The sequence below is a fragment of the Panthera onca genome, chromosome A1 (assembly GCF_046562875.1).
Source record: "Panthera onca isolate mPanOnc1 chromosome A1, mPanOnc1 haplotype 2, whole genome shotgun sequence".
Lineage (NCBI taxonomy): Eukaryota > Metazoa > Chordata > Mammalia > Carnivora > Felidae > Panthera > Panthera onca.
Genome location: NC_138339.1, coordinates 66895685 through 66918094, shown reverse-complemented (window position 1 = coordinate 66918094; position 22410 = coordinate 66895685). Strand labels below are relative to the sequence as shown.

Genomic DNA, 22410 nt, shown 5'->3' with positions numbered 1-22410 from the left:
ATTAGGTTCTAACCAGGTGTGGCCATTTGCAGATACATCTGCAAATTCTTTGATATTCCCTCCATCAAGGGGTGGAGTCCAATTCCCCTCCCCTTGCCTGTGCCTGGCCCGAAGGTCTGCTTCTAATGAACAGAATGTGGTAGAAGCTAGACCACACAACTTCTGAGGCTCGATTAGAAAAGAATAATCAGTCTTGCCCACTCGCTCTTGGGATGCTGGCCTTACAGGCCACTGGCCACTCCACCATGAGGAAGCCCAGGCCACCTGGAGAGGATCTTTGCAGGTATTCTGACCAACAGTCAGAGCTTCAGGTCCCAGACAACAGCCAGCCTCGCCCCGCAGACATAGGAGTAAGGGGAGCCTCCAAGATGACTCTGCCCTAGCCACCATCTGACTGCAATCACATGTGAGCCCAAGTGAGAACTGTCAACCGGAGCCCCTTGGTTCCCCAGAACCATGCAGATAGTAATGAATCATTGTTTTAGGTCTTTAAGTTTGGGGTGGTTTGTTATACAGTTAGAGCTACTTGGAAAGTGAGGATGAAGTCAAAATTGCATATGTAGCAACACTGTAGTGCAAACGTAGGGGGGAAAAGGAATAAAGAGATAATCTTAAGGCTGTCTGGTGGGATGCCTAGCCACTTAGGCGAAAGAAAAAAAAACCTAAAAAACTAGAAACTGTCATCCTAAAATTTAAAACATAGCTAGACTATTGTGGTAGGCCCAATAATGGCCTCCAAAGATGTCCACATCATAGTCTTAGAAAGCTGTGAATATGTGACTTTACACAGCCCAAGGGAACTTGCAGGAATAACTAAGAATCTCATGATCAGGGAGAATCTTGAGATGGGAAGATTATCCCTGATTATCTGGTGGGCCCAGCAGCCGGAAGCATCCTTGCAAGAGAAGCAGGATGAAGGGGCACGAGGCCCGCTGCTTCTAGAAGCTGGAAAAGGCAAGGAAGCGGCTTATCCTCTAGAGCCTGAGAAGGAATGCAGCCCTGACAACATTCAGATCTTAGGGGGTGAGATGCACTTCAGACTTCTGACCCTCAGAACTGTAAAATACGAAATCCATGTTATTTGAAGCCACTAGGTTTGTGGTAAATTGTTACAGGAGCAAGAGGAAGCTATGTAATCGTCATCAAGAGCAAGGGCAAAAACAAAGACATGCTCAAAGATTAAGAATTTACCCAGTGTAGACCTTTATTGAAAGAACTTCTTTAAAAATTTTTTAATGTTTATTTTTGAAAGAGAGAGAAGGAGAGAGGGAGGGAGAGAGAGAGCACGTGTGCATGCGTGGGGGAGGGGCAGAGAGAGAGAGGGAGACACAGAATCTGAAGCAGGCTCCAGGCTCCCAGCTGTCAGCACAGAGCCCGACGCGGTGACCCACAAACCGTGAGATCATGACCTGAGCTGAGGTCAGATGTTTAACCCACTGAGCCACCCAGGGGCCCCTGAAAGAACTTCTTTAAGGATATATGCTTTCAGTAACAAGAAAACCAAACCCTAAAAACGAACCCTATGAAAGAGACCACAGTGAGCATAGTAGATGGCAGGATGAAGGGGCAGGAGGAACCCTCCTGAGCTGCCCATGAGTGGAAGGACTGGAAAGCCGTTCTGCAAAGCCATGCTGGGGCTTGGTCAAAATAAGAATATGGAGACCCAGGACTCCGCACCCTAACTGCTAGACATGTACTGCAGAGAACTTCCCACCCAGGCCTGAAGGATACAAGGGTACAGGCACTGTAACGATGTCTGTGGTAGTGAAGTCTGGCTGTCAGGTACAGTCCATGTGGCAGGTGACTCTACAGAACACGAGGCAGCCATCAGCACACAAGGCCGGATGGATGTGCAGCAATATGGACAGACCCAGAGTGCTGAGCGGGAGAAAGAAGTCTACAGCACAACAACATTTATGTAAGTTAAAAGCAATACACAAAACACTGTGTATAAAAACATACACAAAATGGGGAAAGGAAATGGGATATAAAAGGAATAAATAAATTAAGCAAGGAACTTTTCACAGATCAGTGAGTGTGGCTTTAACAGACGAATGTAATTAGCTTATCTCTCTTCCCTTGCAGGCCAAATGAAAGCAAACAAATGCAAGAAGGTAAATACCAAGATGAGAGTTCAGGAGCCTAAGAGATTATGGTGGCCAGACAGCGAGATGCTGGTGATGAAGAATCTGGTGCTGGAGCTGACAAAGGCAAACATCCGGTGGGGCGGGCACAGGGGAGGGTTTCCAAAGTGAGGGGAAGTCCCCTGAAAAAGTGACGATAGGCCAAGTGTAAGATGGGTCAGCTGCTGGACACTTTGATCTCCCAGGACAGCTGTAGGAACAAAGACAAGGCCACTGCATCTGTTGATGAAGTCATCTGTGAATGTGGTCCACAGACAAGTGACAGGCAGGAATGAAAGGTGGCCTGGGAGTCCTGAGCAGGATTAGAAGCACCATCATCACCCAGAGAAGGAGGAGTCTGTTCCACTTACGATGTGCAGCAGTACTGGCTGGGTGGTTGTAATTTCAGGCAATTAGGGTGTAATTCATAATTTCACTGTGTAATAGAGCTCGTTGAGAGGAGAGGATCTACTCTGCAGAAGGGCAGAAACGCTGGGCCGCAGAAGCTCTACTTAACAAGCTTCAGGCAGTTGGTCCCATGTGCTTCTCAGAGAGCAGCCTCCTCCAAGTCCAGATTTGTGGATATTCTGCAGAGAATCACTCTCTTTTTTTTTTTTTTCTTAAATGTTGGTTTATTTTTGAGAGAGAGAGAGAGGGAGACAGACAGACAGTGCGAGTGGGAGAGGGACAGAGAGAGGGGGAGGCACAAAATTCCAAGCAGGCTCCAGGCTCTGAGCTGTCAGCACAGAGCCCGACGCGGGGCTCGAACCCATGAACCATGAGATCATGACCTGAGCTGAAGTCGGAAGCTCGACTGACTGAGCCACTCAGGCGCCCTGAGAATCACTCTCTTACTGGAGATTTTAGAAGTCTTTTCTTGGAGTCTTTAAACAAATGAGGAATCCGAATTTACTTACAGAAAAGACACACATTTGTTCCTATTAATCTCATTTCCACAGTGTTTCAGGAAAGTTGTATTTTATGGGTCATGGCAATTCTGTGTAGGCTGAAACACAAGAGGAAGGGGACCACAAGACAGAAGAAGGAAAACAAACCCGACAGCATTTCCATTCTCTGAAGATTTGATAGGTGCATGGTTTTCTTTGTGTTCCACAGCCCACCGAAGAACCTAGACCGGATTATCAAAATGGCTCCATCAGGGAGAGGGGCAGAGTTTTGGCTGCCATCTTAATTTCTTACCAGCATTCCAAAAAAAGGGAGTCAGCTATTTCGCTTATAGCCAAGAGTTCGCCTTTAAACAGCCTGACCTGGGATTTAGGGGTCGGGGTTGGAGAAATGGTAAGTAAACACTGGTGCCCACAACTAAAAAAGTTACCTCACAATTTCCATGGCACAAATGTGCATGAAGTGTTTTTAGAGTAAGTGGAACTGTTTTTAAAGAAGACATGAAAAGAATCATAGTTCTGAGAATTCTCGATCTTGGATCCCACTTCACACTTCCTCAAGCCACAGAAAGGAGGGGCGATAGGTTTTACCAATAATGCTTTGTTGGGCTCAAATCAAGATAAATACACCCACCATTAACTTCTTCTCTGTGAAACAAACTCATTTTGCCTTCATTTAGTGTTGTCTTAGCATGCTAGCAAGATTGATCTATAGAAGCCTAAGGAATCTGGTGTCCCTGTTACTGTCACAAAGGATGGTTTATTAATTTCTGATCTGTGTAGAAGCAGGAGATAGGATGAGGAAAAGGGGGAAGAGGACCCAGGAAAAGCATTTGAACAATAGGACAAGAAAAACTGCATCACATATTAAGGCTAGGAGAGCCCAAGTTTCGGTGCTAAGAATTTATGTCAGTGTAGACGAGGACAAGATTATCAAACTTCTGTGGGCGTTGGTTTTCTCATCTCTAAGAAGGGTATAACACTAGTACCTATCTTGTAGAATTCTGGTGCAGATTAAACAAGACATGCATAAATCATCGTCCATCACAAGTAAATGCTCAAAGTATGTTTTGTCTTTGAATTTCAGTTTTAAATCCTGCTTTGCCTTCAGAGGTATCTGTTTTTAGTCCAAGAGGGGTATGTTTACTCTGAAAACATTCAGAGAATGTTAATGGTATCAATGTTAACAGGTTTTTAAAAAATAAGCTATCAAGATTGCATTAAAAAAAAAAAAAAAAAAAAGATTGCATTGGTAAGTGGTACCTTGTAATCCTTTCCTGGATGAGCACAAAAAGTTGTCACTCTGCTAGGTGATGCCTCCTTGCCTTCGGAGCCCCAGGGTGCCCATGTCTTGCCTGGTTCCATGACAATCACATCCCTCTCCAACCTCCCTCCTCTAGCTCCAGTGACCCTCCTGAGTGAATGGAGCAGGTCAAGCTCTTTACAGCCAGTGGCTTCCCCCTCAGACACCAGGCTCATCACTGCCACACTGTGGGCCCCAGGAGGAACAGGTCAGGTGTGAGGAGAAGGTGCCTGAAAAGCTGAGGTTCTCTTTTTCACTCACCCTGCAGGAAGAGAGGTAAAGATGCTTTGAGAGGGTCTTGGCCCACATCCACTGGGTGACTGAAGGACACTTTGTTCTCTTTCCTGTCCCCGAGCACTTGCTGGGATCAAGATGAGGAAGTGTGCCAGGGTCCAGCACCCCATCCTTTGATTCAGTGGCTCATGGAAGGGCCTGAGCACATATCCTTCTAAAGAGCTTCCCAGTGACTCTGACATATACACGGAGAGCCACCACAAGTTGGAGGGTCAAACGGCCTATTTCTCTGGCACCCTGATTCACGTCCAAGTCTGTCTGGTATAACGCTCAAAGCAAACATGCCAGCTGAGTTAGGAACATTTACTGCTCAACAAATATCCACATGCACTTTCACATTTCTCAGGCCCTCTGTGGTTAAATGGAGCATCTGTCCAGTTCTGGCCAACTGGCTGTGGGCGGAAACACGTAAGTGCAGAGATGTTGTAGACGACGGGTGCCATCAGCCTGGGTCCCTGGAACAGTGCTATGTGCTCATCCCCAAATATGCACTGGACATTCATTGCAAGCAGGAAATCAGCTTTTTTGGTATGCCATGCCACTGAAATTTGGAGGGTTAATTTGTAACTGCTGTATGACCTACCCTTATCCTAATATATCAGTCATACAAAAGAAAGAGCCACCTGAGACCCCAAAATAGGGGTTGGAAGGAGAGCACTGGGCCAGACCACACTCCTCTCAGCTCCCTTCCTCATGGCCAGATCAGGGCTGGGGGTGTTAAAACAGGTGGCCTTTCTCATTCTCTCTCTTTCTCTCTCTCTTTCTCTCTCTCCTTCTGTCTCTCTTTATGTCTCTCTCTCTCTTTCTCTCTCTCTTTCTCTCTCTCTCCAAACCACTTAGCTAATACTAGCAATCTCTTTCTCATATAAAGAAAGTCCTAAGAAGAAATGGAATAAGATATGAACAAAATTCCATTGAGGACAAAAGAGAAGACTATTTGTGTCTGACTACTACTTGCTAAAGCTGGGAGACACAGATCACTGTCCATAATCCTTCCTTTTTCTTAATTTGAAAATTAAGGAAAAGTATAAAAAAGAAAAATATGCCTAATGTTTCACTACCTAGATTCAGCCTCTATTAATATTTTGGCACATTAGCTTTCCTTCTATTTCTTTTTTCTCCGCCTAAGTATTTATTTATTTATTTATTTATTTATTTATTTATTTATTTAGAGAGCGAGCAAGCACATAAGCAGCGGAAGGACAGAGAGACAGAGAGAGAGAGACAGAGAGAGAGAGACACAATCTCAAGCAAGCTCTTCACTGTTAGTACAGAGCCCAACATAGGGATCAAACTCATGAACTATGAGATCATGACCTGAGCTGAAATCAAGAGTTAGACACTTAACCCAACTGAGTCACCCAGGCACCCTTCATTCTATTTCTATGTATATATTTCCACCTATTAAAAGTTATACAAAAGAACACATTCATTTAAAAAATAAAATTAGAACATCGTGGAAAAGTTTGAGTACCCTTTGACCTACACTCCTAGGTGCTTGCTTCCCCTTCTTGCCATAACTATTATGAGATTGGTTTATATTGTTCCGGTCTATCTTAAATACATGCACACGTAGCCAATGTAAGTTTATGCATATATAAATTCATAGTAAATATAAAGTACCATTTTGCAGCGTTGCACTTTCCATATACAGACACTGTGGTCAAGAAAAGCAACATGGAGGGGGAGGCAGAGCGGAAAGAGCTCAGATGGGGCTTAAAGCCAAATAAGGCAAATCGGAGATGAATCTTTATTTAACCTACATAAGGTCACAACAATTTCACTTCCAGAAATATTCCACTGTTACTGATTTTTAGTTAAAAATATCAAAGAGATACTGAATTAGCATATAACAGGAGACCATTCAGACAAAGTGAATGGCTGCTTCAGGGACAGACAGTGCTCTAGACACATCCGTATGATACTATAAATCTCATTTCCTGGTAGAGGTGGGCAGCCTACTAGTAAATATGCATTGCAAATGGATTAATTAGTAGACAAAAGTATGTAATAAAATACACAGTCAACCTATAAGGTAATTATTCTAACAGGCTCTTTGGCTTAATACGGATTCTTCTTTCCAACTTCTTTAAGCATGACCACTGATGGACAAGTGCCCTTGGAGATAACACAGGTGAATACTGAAGACGGATCTAGTGTTTAGAACCAATTCAGTGTTCAGAAGCTGGCACCAATGGATTTAGAACTAATGGCTCTAGGGGAGGACCTGGTGGTCATAGAAGATGATGCTCTGTAAATGGCCCCAGTTGGCGAGTTCATGGGACACATGCACACCCGGCTGAGAAGAACAGCCCTGGACCCTCACAACCTCCTGGAACTTTAGGATAATGACAGTGGCAGACACAGTGCACCTCCATCATGTGTGTCATTAGCACAAACTTAAAAGTAGCCTGAGGGATATCAGCCTCATCTCCCTGAAGCAGAAGCAGCTGGGAATTGAGGTCAGCCACATGGCCAATATTTCAAGCAATCACACCTACATCATGAAACCTCAATAAAAACATTGGATACTGAAGCTCGGGTGAACTTCCCTGGTTGGCAATACTGTGAGTATTGTCTGAAAAGGAAGTAACACCGTCCAGGATTCTACTTAGGGAAGACAACAGGAACTTCTGCATATGGACCCCTTCCAGACCTGTGGCATCTTTATTTTGGCTCGTTCTGATTTTTGCTATAATAAAACTATAATCATAAGTTTAAAAAAAGTGGTCCAAAGTAATATATGACAGGATTATTACTTTGAAAAGCTTTAGAGTTCATGGTCCACAGAGAGTACAATGTGTGAAGGAAATTTATTTTTACCTGTGGTCCTCCTTTCCCAGCTGTCCCCTCCCCTCCTCCCCAAAGGCTATATGACTAGGAACTTGAGGCTACTTTCTTTAGGAGGGATGAGGTAAGGGGGAAGGATATGGGCATTGCAGCATTCTAGAAATTTACTCATCTTTTTTCCTGGCCAAGGAGCCAAGTGGCAGCCATTAAAAAATCTGAAGTTGAGACCCCATTTATATTTTAAAAGACTTTAGCTGAACTGATTCCATTTGTATTACATGGGCCGTATGAACACAAGACAATGAAATCCCTTCACAAATGCAACACTACATTTAGGAATCAAGAGTAATTGGTTTGGAAAAGACACACACTTGTATCTTCTTAGCACTAGTGGAAATACTGCCCTTCCCCTGCCCAGCTAAGTCAGTTAACTAACACTAAGGGTTTTTAAGACATTTTGAGGGAAAGTAGAGGGGGAGAAACCTGAGATTAGCGTCACTTTTACTTAGTTCAAAACAGTGTGTCTTCTAGTCTCTTGAATTTACTGTGGTGATAACCAGAGACTCAAACTTGAAGTCAAACCCCAAGGATGAAGGAAGCTCAGGAGAGGTTGATGAAATTCACTTCCAGACACGCTGGAAATACCCAGGTGGGGCATGGGGTACACAGAAGAAACCCTCCTACCACCACTTTATGCCATGAATTTGTAGAACTTTCCGAAGAATTTGTACCAAATCTCAGAAGGAACTGTATGGCCTGATTTTGATTTAAGTCTATGACTCAACGGGATACAGATTCATGAGCCCATGGTCATATCCAATTTGCTTTACCCAACTATCTGAGGAAAGCACTAATGATTTTTGCTACATCAAATTAGGTAAAAGATGCAAATAGTGTGGTGAGGCTGGACCTACTGTCCAATGACGCTCCTTTGGACTGCCAGGGTGCTCTCTGTGTTCATCCCTCCCTACAACATGAGATACACCATTGTGACAACCTGTGGGCTTGCCTGTCTCTCCAAGACCCTTCAAGCCAAGGACTCTGTCCTATTTGTCACTATAACCTCTCTGCCCAACACGGACAAGATGGCCTATCATGTTTATGAAATGAATAAATGAATGAAGAGCAAAGAGCTTCCTTTCTAGAGAAATTAATTCTACCTTGCCTAAATTAAGCCCACTTCTTAAAGTGTGAGGAAATGAGTGGTTATATTATTGAGCATGCAGACATAAATGATTATCTCATTTAATAATGAGCTGGGCCCAATAATAAAAATTGTCTGTCTGTTGTTCCTTAGTTACTGCTCTGCCAAGTAGCCCAATCTGTTAACTGACATTAAAGCTCTAATTTAATTAAATCTTGAATCAGGCCTAGAAAACCTACTGAGAGCACTTTGTTTAATTACAGGCAGGGGGCAAGCACCAGTCCTATCGATCTGGTCAGTTCAAATTCTACACGATGAATGTGAGCAGTGAAAAGAAACGTGGCCCCACTTGCTTTTCAGGCAACTTTGATGAACTGTGGATTCAGACCTGCTCTAAAGACAGCCAAGGCAAACAAGCCATGTGCTATGTGGCATCACAGAGATGCAAACGAAACTGTACCTTAATCATTCCAAAGAGCGACACATCAGGCAGGAACAGAAGAAAACGAACCACAAAAGACAGATTCCTCCTCAGGGAAATGAAATATATTGGGTGGTGGTGGGTGGAAGTCATCCAGCATTTAAAGTCTAGCAAACTGGCATTCTAACACAGCTGGCAAATTCTATGAGACCCACGATTATTTTGAAATAGAGAAGTTAATTGTGGGTAGGTATACAAATTTCTGAGGACATTTCCCGTTGACGAAGAGACACAAGGCTCCTCAACATTTTATGATTTGGATGTAACGGAACTATAAATTATATAAAATCATATTAACTGCAAACCTTCAAAGGTATTAAGTGTGATCAGAATTAAGGTTATCTGGGGCACCTGGGTGGCTCAGTCGGTTAAACGTCTGACTTTGGCTCAGGTCAGGATCTCACAGTTTGTGGGTTCGGGCCCCTGTGTCGGGCGGCTCTGTGCTGACAGCTCAGAGCCTGGAGCCTGCTTGGGATTCTGTATCTCCCTCTCTCTCGGCCCCTCTCCCGCTTGTATGCTGTTTCTCTGTCTCAAAAATAAGTAGAAAATATTTTAAAAAATTAAGAAAAAAGAATTGTCTAAGTGCTTTATGAGTATTAACTAATTTTGGATACTACATTGGATACTATTCTTATTCCCACTTCATGGCAGAGTAAACTGAGGCTCAGAGAGGTTAGGTAACTTGCTAAAGGTTCATGGTGACTTGGCAGGTCAGGCTGTGACCCCAGGTACATAGTACTACATAGTACCACCACAGTACGCTGTTCTTAGCACTAACCTCCAGAGTTGGAGAAGATACTTGAAGAAGGGGGACTGGCTGTTCATCCTTTGCTTGTCACAATCCACAGATGTTTTGTACTTTAGTAACTCAAGTTTAGAGGAGAAAATTTATTCTAGTACACAATATGTAATTACATCTAAGACCAACATTTCCTTCACAAAACATGCACCATCCAAACGTGCACACTAAGAGCAAGCATGCCTAATTAGGGCATTAGTCATAATGATCAGGGAGTGTAACCCAGGAAGCTCCAGGTGGTGTGGGCCTCAGCACTAAGTAAATTTCACCAGCTTGCCCAGATAAAGTCTTTGCTGACTGGGATGATTTACACCTGCGGATGCAAGTGCAGAGAATGGCATCCCATACAGCTGGGGACTGAAAATAAGCTTAGGCACGTGAGTTCAGACAAACACGTTCAGATATGGGAGATAGGAATGCGGGCCTTTTAATTGTGACATGAGCCAGAAATGAGGACAAGAGCTGATCATGGTTAAAAATAGTCATTTCTTCCATATTCATATGTAACGGTAACCAAGAAAACTTGTCTGTGGATTAAAAACAGAATGATGGGGGCCGCCTGGGTGGCTCAATCAGTTAAGCATCTGACTTCGGCTCAGGTCATGATCTCACAGCTTGTGGGTTCGAGCCCCAGATCAGGCTCTGTGCTGACAGCTCAGAGCCTGGAGCCTGTTTCAGATTCTGTGTCTCCCTCTCTCTCTCTCTGCCCCACCCCCACTCACACTCTGTCCTTCTCTCAAAAACATTAAAAAAAATTAAAAACAAACAAAAAATCAGAATGATGTACACATGCTGACCTTAGTGAAGACAAGTTAAATGTAAAGGAGAGGAGGGGCACCTGGATGGCTCAGTCATTTAAGCCTCAGACTTCGGCTCAGGTCATGATCTTGCAGTCCGTGAGTTCGAGCCCCACGTCAGGCTCTGTGCTGACAGCTCGGAGCCTGGAGCCTGCTTCAGATTCTGCATCTCCCTCTCTCTCTACCCCTCCCCTGCTTACACTCTGTCTCTCTCACAAAATAAATGTTTAAAAAAAAAGGAGAGGAGGGGCGCCTGGGTGGCTCAGTTGGTTAAGTGTCTGACTTCAGCTCAGATCATGATCTTGCAGTGAGTTCAAGCTCTGTGTCAAGCTCTGTGCTGACAGCTCAGAGCCTGGAGTCAGCCTCAGATTCTGTCTCCCTCTCTCTCTGCCCATCCCCCACTCACGTGAGCGTGCGCACACACACTCTCTCTCTCCCTCATAAGTAACTAAACATTAAAATAATAAAATAAATAAATAAAAGTAAAAGAGAGGGGCATCTAGGTGACTCAGTTGGTTAAGCATCTGACTTTGGCTCAGGTTATGATCTCGCAGTTTGTGAGTTTGAGCCCCTCATCGGTCTCTCTGCTGTCAGTACAGAGCCTGCTTCTGATCCTCTGTCCCTCTCTCTGCCCCTCCCCTGCTGGTTCTCTCTCTCCCTCTCTCTCTCTCTCTCTCAAAATAAATAAATAAACTTAAAAAAAATAAAAGGAGGAAAAGCAATGGTGAAGGATGAGGGGATCTACTAAATGTATTTTACCTAAGTCAACTTTATCTTTGTGCACAATTGCCAGTCAGAGCACAACTAGAAAGCAAGCTTCTAATATTGCCAAGATTGAAAAAGAGAGTAAAGTACATCTAGTAATTGAAAGTGAAGTTCAGAGGGAATGTGTTTCTGATTGAAGAATTCATTGCTTTACCCCAGACCAATCACAGATCAAAATCACAGCCAATGAAATACTTGTAGGCTCCTGAGAAAAAAACTCCATCTTTGAAAAACCAAGTGCTTTAACAATTCTGCCAAACATTTCTCTCCTGAAACATCAGCTCCTTTAGTAATGGATGTATTTCCTAAGCAAGTTGCTCTTAAAACTGGTTCAGGCCATAGAGCCATTTGGTATGTTGGGGTACATTGGGGTGAATGCCAAGAATTACACACGCACATACACACACTTAACATACAGAACATGCGTATGCACACACATATACACATATGATTATTGTAACAATACGTGCACTAGAGGAAATGACATTTCACATTAGACTCAGTGTAGATAAGAGACAGCAAGTACTATAAACTGAAAGGAAGTTTTATAGAAGAAATTGCAAAGGGGGAAATTCTATAAATTTTAGCCAATTATAAAATATTTTTAGTCTACCTTAAAAGAAGATAATTTAATTGAGCTTGGGGAAGATGTGCATACACTGGAGAATGGTTTGAGAATCACTGAGCTGATATAATTTTACGATCTACTTAGATGTGTGATTCTAGAGAGTGGTGTTTTTTAAAATCTTGCCTGCACACCTCAGCACTTTCAAAATACTCCCCTTTGCAGAATGACTTCACGATCAGAAAGGGATGGAGATTCCCAAAACTGCAAATCCCACAACATTCTTAGGGCTGCCCTTGGCGGTACACGCTCATTTGTCTTTCAGCCCCACAGCCTGGGGGAAAGGCCTGGCCATGTTGGATTTGGTGCACTCACCCGCCTCCGGAGCCGGTCCCGCTCCTCCCGGATAGCGTTCATGGTGGCCTTGGTCCTGTTCAGCTCCTCCTCTTTGCTGCACAGCATGGCGGTCAGGCTTTCATTCTCTTCCCTCAGCCCAGCCAGTTCCTTCTCCCAACGAGACCGCTCTTCAGCCAGGTTGGGATACAGGTCCCGGCCAAGTACCCCCTCAATCTCCTCGACTGTCTGGAAAGCACAAAGACAAGGTGAGTGGGTTACCTGGGAGAAAGGTTGGGGGAAGAAAACAGGCACGATGGGAGCAAGTACTGACAGAAGAGTAGGTTCTACAGCTCTTTCACTGCAAGCAGTAACCGTGACTACCCCCAAATTATCCCCTCCCCGTTTTCAGATAACTTGCCTGGGTCACAGTCTGTGTTTCCCAATAGTCCCCAGAGCAAGAACAACACAGTCCCTCCAAGGTAAGTTGGTCTATCTGTGGCTCTTACTGCCATGTCCACACAAATGTTTATCTCCTCTGCCCATCTAGAGTCAGTGAATACACATAACTGGACAGCAAGCCAGTTGATGATCATCATGGCTGCAAATGTGAAGTTGTAAACAGCATACAAAATCTAACTTGAAGTTTCCCAAATTATAGGCCTTGCACATTCCAACTCCAAGATAACCGGGGGTCACATCGCCATTTCTAGCTTTTAGTGTCAAATCAGAATTCAGAAGGTGTGAATGAGGTTCACTCCCAAGATGTGAAAGATAAAAATAAACCTCAGTGACACAGAAAAGATGAAGCTCATTGTGGATGCTTCTAAGACAGTAGGGATTTAATTAATTAATAAGACAGCTATGAGCTAAAAAAGAAGAGAATCTTAATAGTACTTGGAGAGTTTTTTTCCCCCACAAATTCATTTAAAACACAGTAGTAATGGAGAAGAAAAATGCGTAAAATTAGAAAAAAGGAAGAACTCATTCCGCTTGCTTTCAGAAACTATTTGTTCACATCCATTGCCCTTTGACATAGGAAGCATAAGCCAAAGGACATGGAAAAAAGAGGGAGTATTACCATGTAGCATAGAAGGCAGTGAGAAGATGTGAGGAGAAACAGGTGGTCTCAAAATTTCAAGAATGTGAGGGGATGACTCCCTTGGACACCCACGTTGGTTCCTTGATGAAAAGTTACTCAAATCTCGTTGCCACTTTCCCTATGTACGGTTTCATCTTTTCTCTCAAATCTGATGCTCTTTTCCTTGTCAGCCCGGCTCCAGGCTCTTGCTGGTTGGCAGAAATCCTCAGCCCCTTCCTGCCCTCTCCATGCTGAGGCTAGGGCTGGCACCTAAGCTGACATTACAATCAAATCTAGGGCCTGGGAGAGGCACCTGCGTGGCTCAATCGGTTAAGCATCCAACTTTGGCACAGGTCATGATCTCATGGTTCGTGAATTCGAGCCCTGCATCAGGCTCTGTGCTGACAGTGTGGAGCCTGCTTGGGATTCTCTCTCTCTGCCCCTACCCTGCTCACTCTTTCTCTCTCTCAAAATAAATAAATAAAATCTTAAAATGTTTTATAAAAATATAGGGCCTGGGAGGGGCACCTGGGTAGCTCAGTTGGTTAAGCATCTGACTTCAGCTCAGGTCATGATCTCACGGTTTGTGAGTTCAAGCCCTGTGTCAGGCTCTGTGCTGACAGCTCGAAGCCTAAAACCTGCTTCAGATTCTGTGTCTCCCTCTCTCTCTGCCTCACCTCCACTCGCACTCTGTCTCTCAAGGATTAAAAAAAGAAAAAAAAAATACAGGGCCTGGGAGACTAACATGAAAGAAACATCTGTGGTTTGCTTCCCCAAACCACATCAACTGTATACTCATAACTGAGATGAATAAGATGGAAAACCAGTTGTGTTACACACATGAATCATGGTTTACCTGGAAATACCACAGCTCTTTTGTGAAATCCAGAATTCCTGTGGACAGAAACCTGCGCCTAGCATCGAAGGCATTTTTCAATTAACGTGTCACATCTTCCCTTTACACAGGCTCCTCCCAGACTTTTCAGTGTGAACCGCTCTGTCTAGATTACCAAGCTCTGGTGAAGGCGCATAAGATGCCAGAAGCCCAGTAACAACAGGACCTGGAGTTCCCATCGCTCATGAGGAGTTTGTGCAGATGCAGCACCTTCCACTGGTGCTTCCTAAGCAGGAAGACGGACGGCTGTGACAGGCATGGCTGACACCTAGCCTAGCATGCTCAGGATAGAGGACTCATTCAGACCCTAAATTAGCACCATGAATGGGTAACTTCTGAAATAATATTCTAGGAGCCTTAAAGCTGAAATAAAACTTCCAAGTTAATCCTACAACTTGCAAGTGCTACATGATGGGCCATAGTAAAATGATGTGGTTCAATACTAGCAGTCTAAGAGTTTTCAAGGAAATCCACCCCCCCTCCCCGCTTTTTTTTTTTTTTTTTTTTTTTGAGAGAGACAGAGACTGAGCAGGGGTGGGGCAGAGAGAAAGGGAGACACAGAATCCTAAGCAGGCTCTAGGATCTGAGCTGACAGCACAGAGCCCAACACAGGGCTCGAACTCACAAACAACGAGATCATGACCTGAGCCCAAGTCTGACGCTTACCCAACTGAGCCACCCAGGCGCCCCAGGAAATCATTTCTGCTGCAAAGCCAGTGACTTTGCTGAAATAATGAGTTGTTTCTAACATTTATTTATTTTTGAGAGAGAGAGAGCACGGGGGAGAGGCAGAGAGAGAGGGAGACAGAGGATCCTAAGCAGACTCTGTGCTGATAGCAAAGAGCCCGATAAGGGGCTTGAACTCACAAACCGTGAGATCATGACCTGAGCCGAAGTCGACACTTAACCGACTGAGCCACCCAGGCGCCCATGACTTTTTTTTTTTTTTTTTTAATGTGACTCAACCCAACAAAAATTTATAGGACTCCTACTTCTCCCTGCTCCAATGTATAGTATGGTTTTCTTAGAAACACTCATTCCTAACAAATATTTGCAAAAACCACACTTCAAAAGGGAGAAAGATGCGACCATTTCCCTTGGATGCTCTCAAAGAGCCGGCCAAAGGGTGGGGATGGTGTACCTTGATGGCCAAGTCACAGTGCTCGCTGGCCGTGGTGAGCTGCTCAATGTGCCTGTCCACTTCAGCCACGGAGAGGCCACAGCTGCTCTTCTTCCTGCAGCAGACAACATTCTCCAGCCCCGTCAGCACTCTCTGCAGCTCCGAGTTCAGGTCACTGCAATTATCTGTGAGCAAATGTGGACGCAAGGAGTTAAGTAGGCAGGTGGGCAACAACGAATGCTCTCTGTTTCACTTACGTGAGGGACCCAGTCACGTAAAATGGAATGGCAACGGAGCTTCATATTTCCAACTTTCATGCCACGTGGCCTCATCTTACAGGCTGCTGGCACTGCCTCTGAGGCTTAGAGCCAACATAAAGCCTTAACTTATGTAGGCCATTTTCGAGATAGCCATGCCATGCTCAATGCTCTCGTCTTTCCCTGGAAGACAGCTATGTTCAAATTCTTTGGTAAGAACGAAGAAGGGTCCCAGAAGGGGCTGTTGGGACTTCAGAGGCCTTCCGGTCAACTTTCTCCTCATCCATTCAGATGAGCAGACTTGAGAAAGAGTTTCAGCTGAGATCTCATAACTTTATTAAATAAACAAAACAAAAAGGACCAGAGTGAACAGGGACACCAAGCATTTAAAAAAATAAAAACTGTTAAGAGACAGTCCTTGCCTTCAATGAGCTTATAATCAGGATTTTTTTTCTGATATGACCACTGAACGTGTTCTACCATTGCAATTTAACCCCCTTTTCCATCAGGGGAAAAGTAAACTGTTCTAATAAAGTTCATTTTGTTCTCCATGTCAAGGTCTTGTAAACAATTCCAATAATTTGATTCTGACTTAAAAATATGGGTTACTTTTCATTGCTGGACACCTAGGGCCTGGTTTGGGAAGAAAAGTTAATTATAATTTAATGTGAGCTACAAATATTTTATAAGATAATTTTGTTGGGGAAAAAAAAATCCCCTTAAAGCCAAACCCAAATAACCTGTTACCTTGGATTCTTTTCTTATTGCAAGACAGGTGTTAGGTCTAAGCAGCCTCTCAGGGTACATTCTTCCCCTACAGCCAGTCTGCCTCCTGCATGAAAGGAGCTCAACGTCTACAGTTTCTCTTCTCCATCCTCCACCCCCTTCCTCAGTACATGCACTACAACAGTCCATTGTTTTTGGTGTTTACCTCTGGAAGACTTCAAAACACTCAGTGGGCTTTATCAGAATATTTTGGCCAACCTCATTTGACTGCCCGGATCTCCAAGTTACCTCAATCTAGAGAGAAGACAGCCTGAGGCTTTCACACCAACCAACGGACCCAATTATTCACCCTCCTCTCCCACCCGTTCCTGCCCATCTCTGGAAGGGCATCACCATCCACTCTGTTACTCAGGTTAACTCTCAGGCAAGCTTCACTTCTTTTTGCTTCACGTCCAGAACCCAATCCATCTTGTGAGTGCAACCGCCAAAGCTTATCCCCAAAGTGAGTTCCTCTTACCATCTCCACAGATATCACCACCGTTCAAACTACCATGATTTCTCCATGGAACCACCTGAACAACCTCCAACCTCCGCTCCCCACACTGCAGCCAAAGTGAGCCTCTTAAGGACATAAGTCAGCTGTTATTCCCCTAGCCCAGACCACCTAACGGCTTCCTGCTGTCATTCAACGCAAGTCCAAACTCCTCACCAGAGTCTGTGAGACTCTGCATCATCAGGACTGATGATGTTCTCAACCCAGGCTGCACCATGGAATTTTCTGGAGAGCTTTTATAATTACCAATGTCCAGGCCCCACCCCAGACCAATTAAATCACAGTCTCTGGAGGTGGGGCTTGGGTACTGGGAACATTTTTAAAGTTCTTCAGATCACACTCACGTGCAGCCAGCGTGAGAACCGCTAACGCTGTCCTTGCCTCATCTGCCCAAATTCCCTTCCCCCTCACTCCATTCATACTCCTGACCTTCTCTCCATCCCTGGAGCATGCCAATCTCCTGTCTGCTCCAGGACTTCCTTTTCCTCTGCCAAGACTGATTTCTACCCAGGTCTCCACTTACTCAGTTCTTAGTTCAAATGCCACCTCCTCATCAAGCCTCTTCCCTACCTAAAGCCTGGGGTTCCAGCTCCTCTCCCAGCTCAGTCCCTACCCTATTATCCTATCTCCTTCATGCCAATTACCACTATCTGATCTGACTTAGGTGTTTCTTACCTTATCTCTACTGAAATGTGAAAAGAAGAAACTTTGATCTTCCTCACCAGTATGGAAGAACAAGAATAGATCAACAAGAATAGATCACTATTCTTCAACAAGAATAGTGTAGGCGATCAAGAATTAGTTTTAAGTGGGCAAATATGAACCTCACATCATATATTTAAGAGACAGACAGACTACAAACACAGGCTGCCAGTAGCATCATGTTTTCTATCAACCTTACTCTTTTTGTCCTCATCACAGACCATGCCCTGAGCTGCTGACAACTGAGAGGCACTCCTCACTGTAGAAGGCTCTCTGGAGATGGAGTACAGGCGCCTACCACCAACTCAAGGCCAGGAGGTCCGGAGCATGCCAAAAGAACTGTCTCTGGAGCACACTTCATTCTAAGTAATAAGCAGAGAAGTTTCTCCAAATCATCTTTTACCTCGAGGTGCAGGGCTCCTGCTCCACTGTGATGGAGTAACACACACTCCCAAGTGACTTGTATTATTTTTTTTTAACTTTTTTAAATGTTTACTTATTCTTTTTTAAAAAAATTTAAAAAAAATTTTTTTTTCACGTTTATTTATTTTTGAGACAGAGAGAGATAGAGCGTGAATAGGGGAGGGGCAGAGAGAGAGAGAGCGAGACACAGAATCCGAAGCAGGCTCCAGGCTCTGAGCTGTCAGCACAGAGCCTGACGCGGGGCTCGAACTCACGGACAGCAAGATCATGACCTGAGCCAAAGTCAGATGCTTAACCGACTGAGCCACCCATGCGCCCCTAAATGTTTACTTATTTTTGAGAGAGAGAGACAGAGACACAGACAGAGACAGAGCATGAGTAGGAATGGGCAGAGAGGGAGAGAGACAGAATCTGAAGCAGGCTCCAGGCTCTGGGCCGTAAGCACAGAGTCCAATGCGGGGCTTGAACTCAAGAGCCACGAGATCATGACCTGAGCCAAAGTCAGACGCTAAACTAACTGAGCCACCCAGGCACCCCTGCATGATTTGTATTATTAAGTGCTTAAAAGTAGGATGAGGAATAAAGACGCCGCTATTCAGCCATTCCATACGGATTTCTCTAGCACAGCTGCACTTGATACAGTGGTTGCAAGGTATCACGCATCTGCTGATGGTCTCTCATGGCAGGACCTGAGAGGTGGAACCAGGCTGTATGCCAATGATATTGGGTCATAGGGAACGGGAGGAGGGTATATAAATCTGGCCAGTGCGTCTTTCTTATTGCTTAACCAAACAGTTGCTGAGCCCCGCCTCAAGCTAGAAACAGGATACAAAAATGAATAGGAGACTCTCCTCAACCCTGAGAGGCTCACAGATGTACGAGAAAATGCCACGGTCCCTTCTCTCAGCCGTCTACCAGCATCGTGGGGAAAGTGACCATAGGGAACATGGAGAGTCAGGAGAGCTGAGGAGGGGATGTACTTTAACATACAGACTGAAAGCAGATGAGCATCTTCTCTTCAAGCCAAAGAGAGCTATAAATGCTTTCTCAGGTCTTAGGAAGCCAAATGTGTAATGCACAGGTTGGAAGATGAACGCCACACACTCCTGCCTGTTATCCGCAGAGCTCTGCACTGTGGCTTTACATGAATCAGGGGACACTTGGCTGTCTGTTGCTATTGTTCGGTTTAGGAGGACAAGGTGGCTAGGCGGGCAGAAGCAGATATTCTCCACCCCCCCCCCCCCCCCCATAGCACGAGTCACTCACTACCATTCACCTGAGCACTGGGGCTGTTCCATACAGGGTGGAGTAATCTTTCTGAGTCTGTGGTATATTCCTCTAGATACTGACTTGGAATAAACTCTCCATCTCTTCTCCTGGCCTACAGTACCCTGCGTAATCTGGCTCCTGCCACTGAGAGTCTCTACAAAAGGCGAGCGAGATGAAGGGACTGCTTGTTAAGTTAAGGGACCAGAGGAGCAGGATAAGACAGGGACCAAATATTCCAGACTGAACAAAAGGTGCCTCATTTACAAATCAAAGCCACAACAAGGTATCACCTCACACCCATCAGGTTGGCCACTATTTAAAACAGCCACCGGAGAAAAATCACATGTTGGCGAGGATGTGGAGAGAAAATTAGAATCCTTGTGCTCCGCTGGTGGGAATATAAAAGGACGCAACTGCTGTGAAGAACAGTACGGCAGTTCCTCAAAAATTAAAACTAGAACTAGCCTATCATCCAGCAATCCCATGTCTCAATCCAGTTTCTAAAGAATTGAACACAGGGCTCAAAGAGATCCTCGTATGCCTATGTTCATAGCAACCTTATTCACAATGGTCAAAGGTGGATGCAACACAAGTGTCCGCTGACCAACGAACAGGTCAACAAAATGTGGCCTATACAAAACAGAATGTCATTCGGCCTTAGAGAGGAAGGAAACTTGGACACATGCTACAACACGGATGAGCCTCGAGAACATTATAGTAAGTGAAGTAAGCCAGTTAGGAAAGGGCAAGTGGACTCCTCCTATAAGAGGTGCCTAGAGTAGAGGCCTAGAGTAGAGGCAGAAAGAAGCACAGAGGTGACCAGGGACTGGGGGGAATGGGACAATACACACTTTCGGTTTGAGAGGATGACAAAGTCCCGGAAATGGGTGGTGGTGAGGGTTACACAACTCTGAACGTACTTATTGCCACTGAACTGCACGCTGGTCATGGGACAGCAGCATGAGGACCCCACTGAGGCAGACTCGCTATAGTACCTCAGGCTGTGCTGTGCCTTATGTCACAAGGTGATGGCTTGGTCCCTTGTCTAGAGGACAAAGAGGAAAGGCCCTTCATACCGAATACACATTCTGTTAATGGAGTTAATGGAGGTTATTTTTATCTTTCCAAAGAAGAATCTGAAGTAGCATGTAGCAAACACCACATGTAAGGGGGAAGGACAATAATCGGAACCAGGGAAAGGCTGAGGATGCAAATGGAGACTCACACAGCTGTTGGGGCGGACACTTCCACTTAGCCCTGAGCTTCCTGGCAGCCAGAGCAAAAATGAAACATGTCCTGTCAGAAAGGAGGAAGCATGCCAGTTTCACAAGAGAGACAATGTGTTCTTAGCAACAAATGCTAAAAGAATTTAGGTATAAGGGACTTCACATGTGCTGTAAAGCGATGTGACTGCCAGTCTCCTCAGACACACTTCTAAACACAGACGAATTTCATGATTTCTTACACTAACCTTCAATTAAAATTAAGCTGTGGGCCATTAAAGTACAATGTGAAGGGAATTCTGGGAAGGGGTAAGTTCACACAGTCTTGGCTTTGTGCCTTTTAGTTGTTTAATTTGCTGGAAAGATGAAACAGAGGACACCGATGAATAAATGGAATGAGCATCTCCCTTTGGCCAGAGGAGGCAACTAACCACCTGCAGTCCAGGATGTGTTGTGTTTGGACAAGAAGGGGTTGGTATCTGGCACAGCCCTTTTGGTTTTTTTGAAAACAGTTTTGAATTAATTGTCAACATTTGAAAGTCATTAGAATTTATGGCTATTGTTGTAAAATCAGGTCTGGCAATACTGGGCCTGGCTCCTCACACGACAACCATCTGTGGAGTGGCCAGCAGCTGGCCACTTTGGACTCAGCACGGCCACGGTGCTCCTCTGCTTCCCTCACCGCCGCACACTGAACCCCACCTGCCACGTGCCACCCCCCACCCCCCACCCCCCGCATCAGTCTGCAGCCCTGCCTCTGCTGTTAGTTCTAGATACAACTTTTCCCAGTTAGATTTCGGAGAGGAGCTGAAGACAAGAGAGCTCAGGTTCATCTTTCGATGAGAACCCAGAGGCTTAGGTTTTTACGTTGCTGTCTGAGGGAAGACCCAAGTACTGGGAGAATCGGGAAAGAGGGTAAGAGGGTGTTCGTGGCTATGAAAACTAACCCAGACCAGCATTCTTGCTTGGTTAAACACACACACTAGTTTTCTTCTTTCTTCCTCAGGATCAATGAAGCCTAGCCCTAGAGTTCCATACAAGAAACTATCCCAGAGTTAGTTCATTTTGCATCAGGTGTCAAAGGCTGCCTGTTCTCTGTTTTTTTTGAACCCCCTGTAAAAGCCCTAACCCTGATAAAACATTAGACACTAGAAACACTTCCCCTGGTCCGCCCGATTCTGAGCTGTGCACCTTTGCCAGAACGGCTCTGCTCCAAAACACGGCTGCAGCTTCAAGAGCGCACGCTCCTGGGGCTTCTGCTCCAGAGTTAATGGTCATCTGCTGGCTTTGTTTGGACGCTTCTCCCTCTCTTCTTCCTAGCAGCTGTTTTTCAGGCTTTGCCTCGAAATACCCTTTTTCTAGAATGCCTTCCCTGATTACCCATGGTCTTAAAAAAAAAAATTATTCCTTAAAATTTTTTTAAATTGTAGTGTAGTTGACACGCAACATTACATTAGTTTCAGGTGTAGAGCGTGGCAACTGGACAAGTCTATACACTACGCTGTGCTCACAAGTGTAGCTACAAGTGTAGCTCACAAGTGTGGCCACACAGCACGATTATAATGCCACTGACTATATTCCCTGTGCTGTGCCTTTCATCCCTGTGACTCCTTCATTCCAAAAGTGGAAGCCTATATCTCCCACCCCCTTCATGCATTTTGCCTACCCCCTACCCACCTATAGTCTTGTATTTACTTCTTTCTTGGAGGCATCGCATTCTCTGTAATTACTTATTAACGGACATATCGACCCTACTAGGTCCAGCCCTGGGGACCAATGACTGTTTATTAGTCCTTGTGTTCCCAGATACTCACAACAGCGGGCATGGAGCAGTGCTCGAACAAGACCACCTGAGCTGAATG

At 44.9% G+C, this 22410-nt stretch overlaps 1 protein-coding gene across 4 annotated transcripts in view; it reads right to left on the bottom strand.

Annotated features, from left to right (window-relative positions):
- The window catches only part of MCC (MCC regulator of Wnt signaling pathway), a 439298-nt gene that overhangs the window by 60105 nt on the left and 356783 nt on the right, over positions 1-22410 (bottom strand). For all 4 annotated transcript variants that reach the window (XM_060635191.3, XM_060635192.3, XM_060635194.3 and 1 more), the window contains 2 exons: positions 15417-15580; positions 12342-12548 (listed from right to left, as the gene is read on the bottom strand). In XM_060635191.3, the coding sequence (XP_060491174.1) occupies positions 12342-12548; positions 15417-15580 (371 nt within the window). The remainder of the gene's footprint in view (positions 1-12341; positions 12549-15416; positions 15581-22410) is intronic.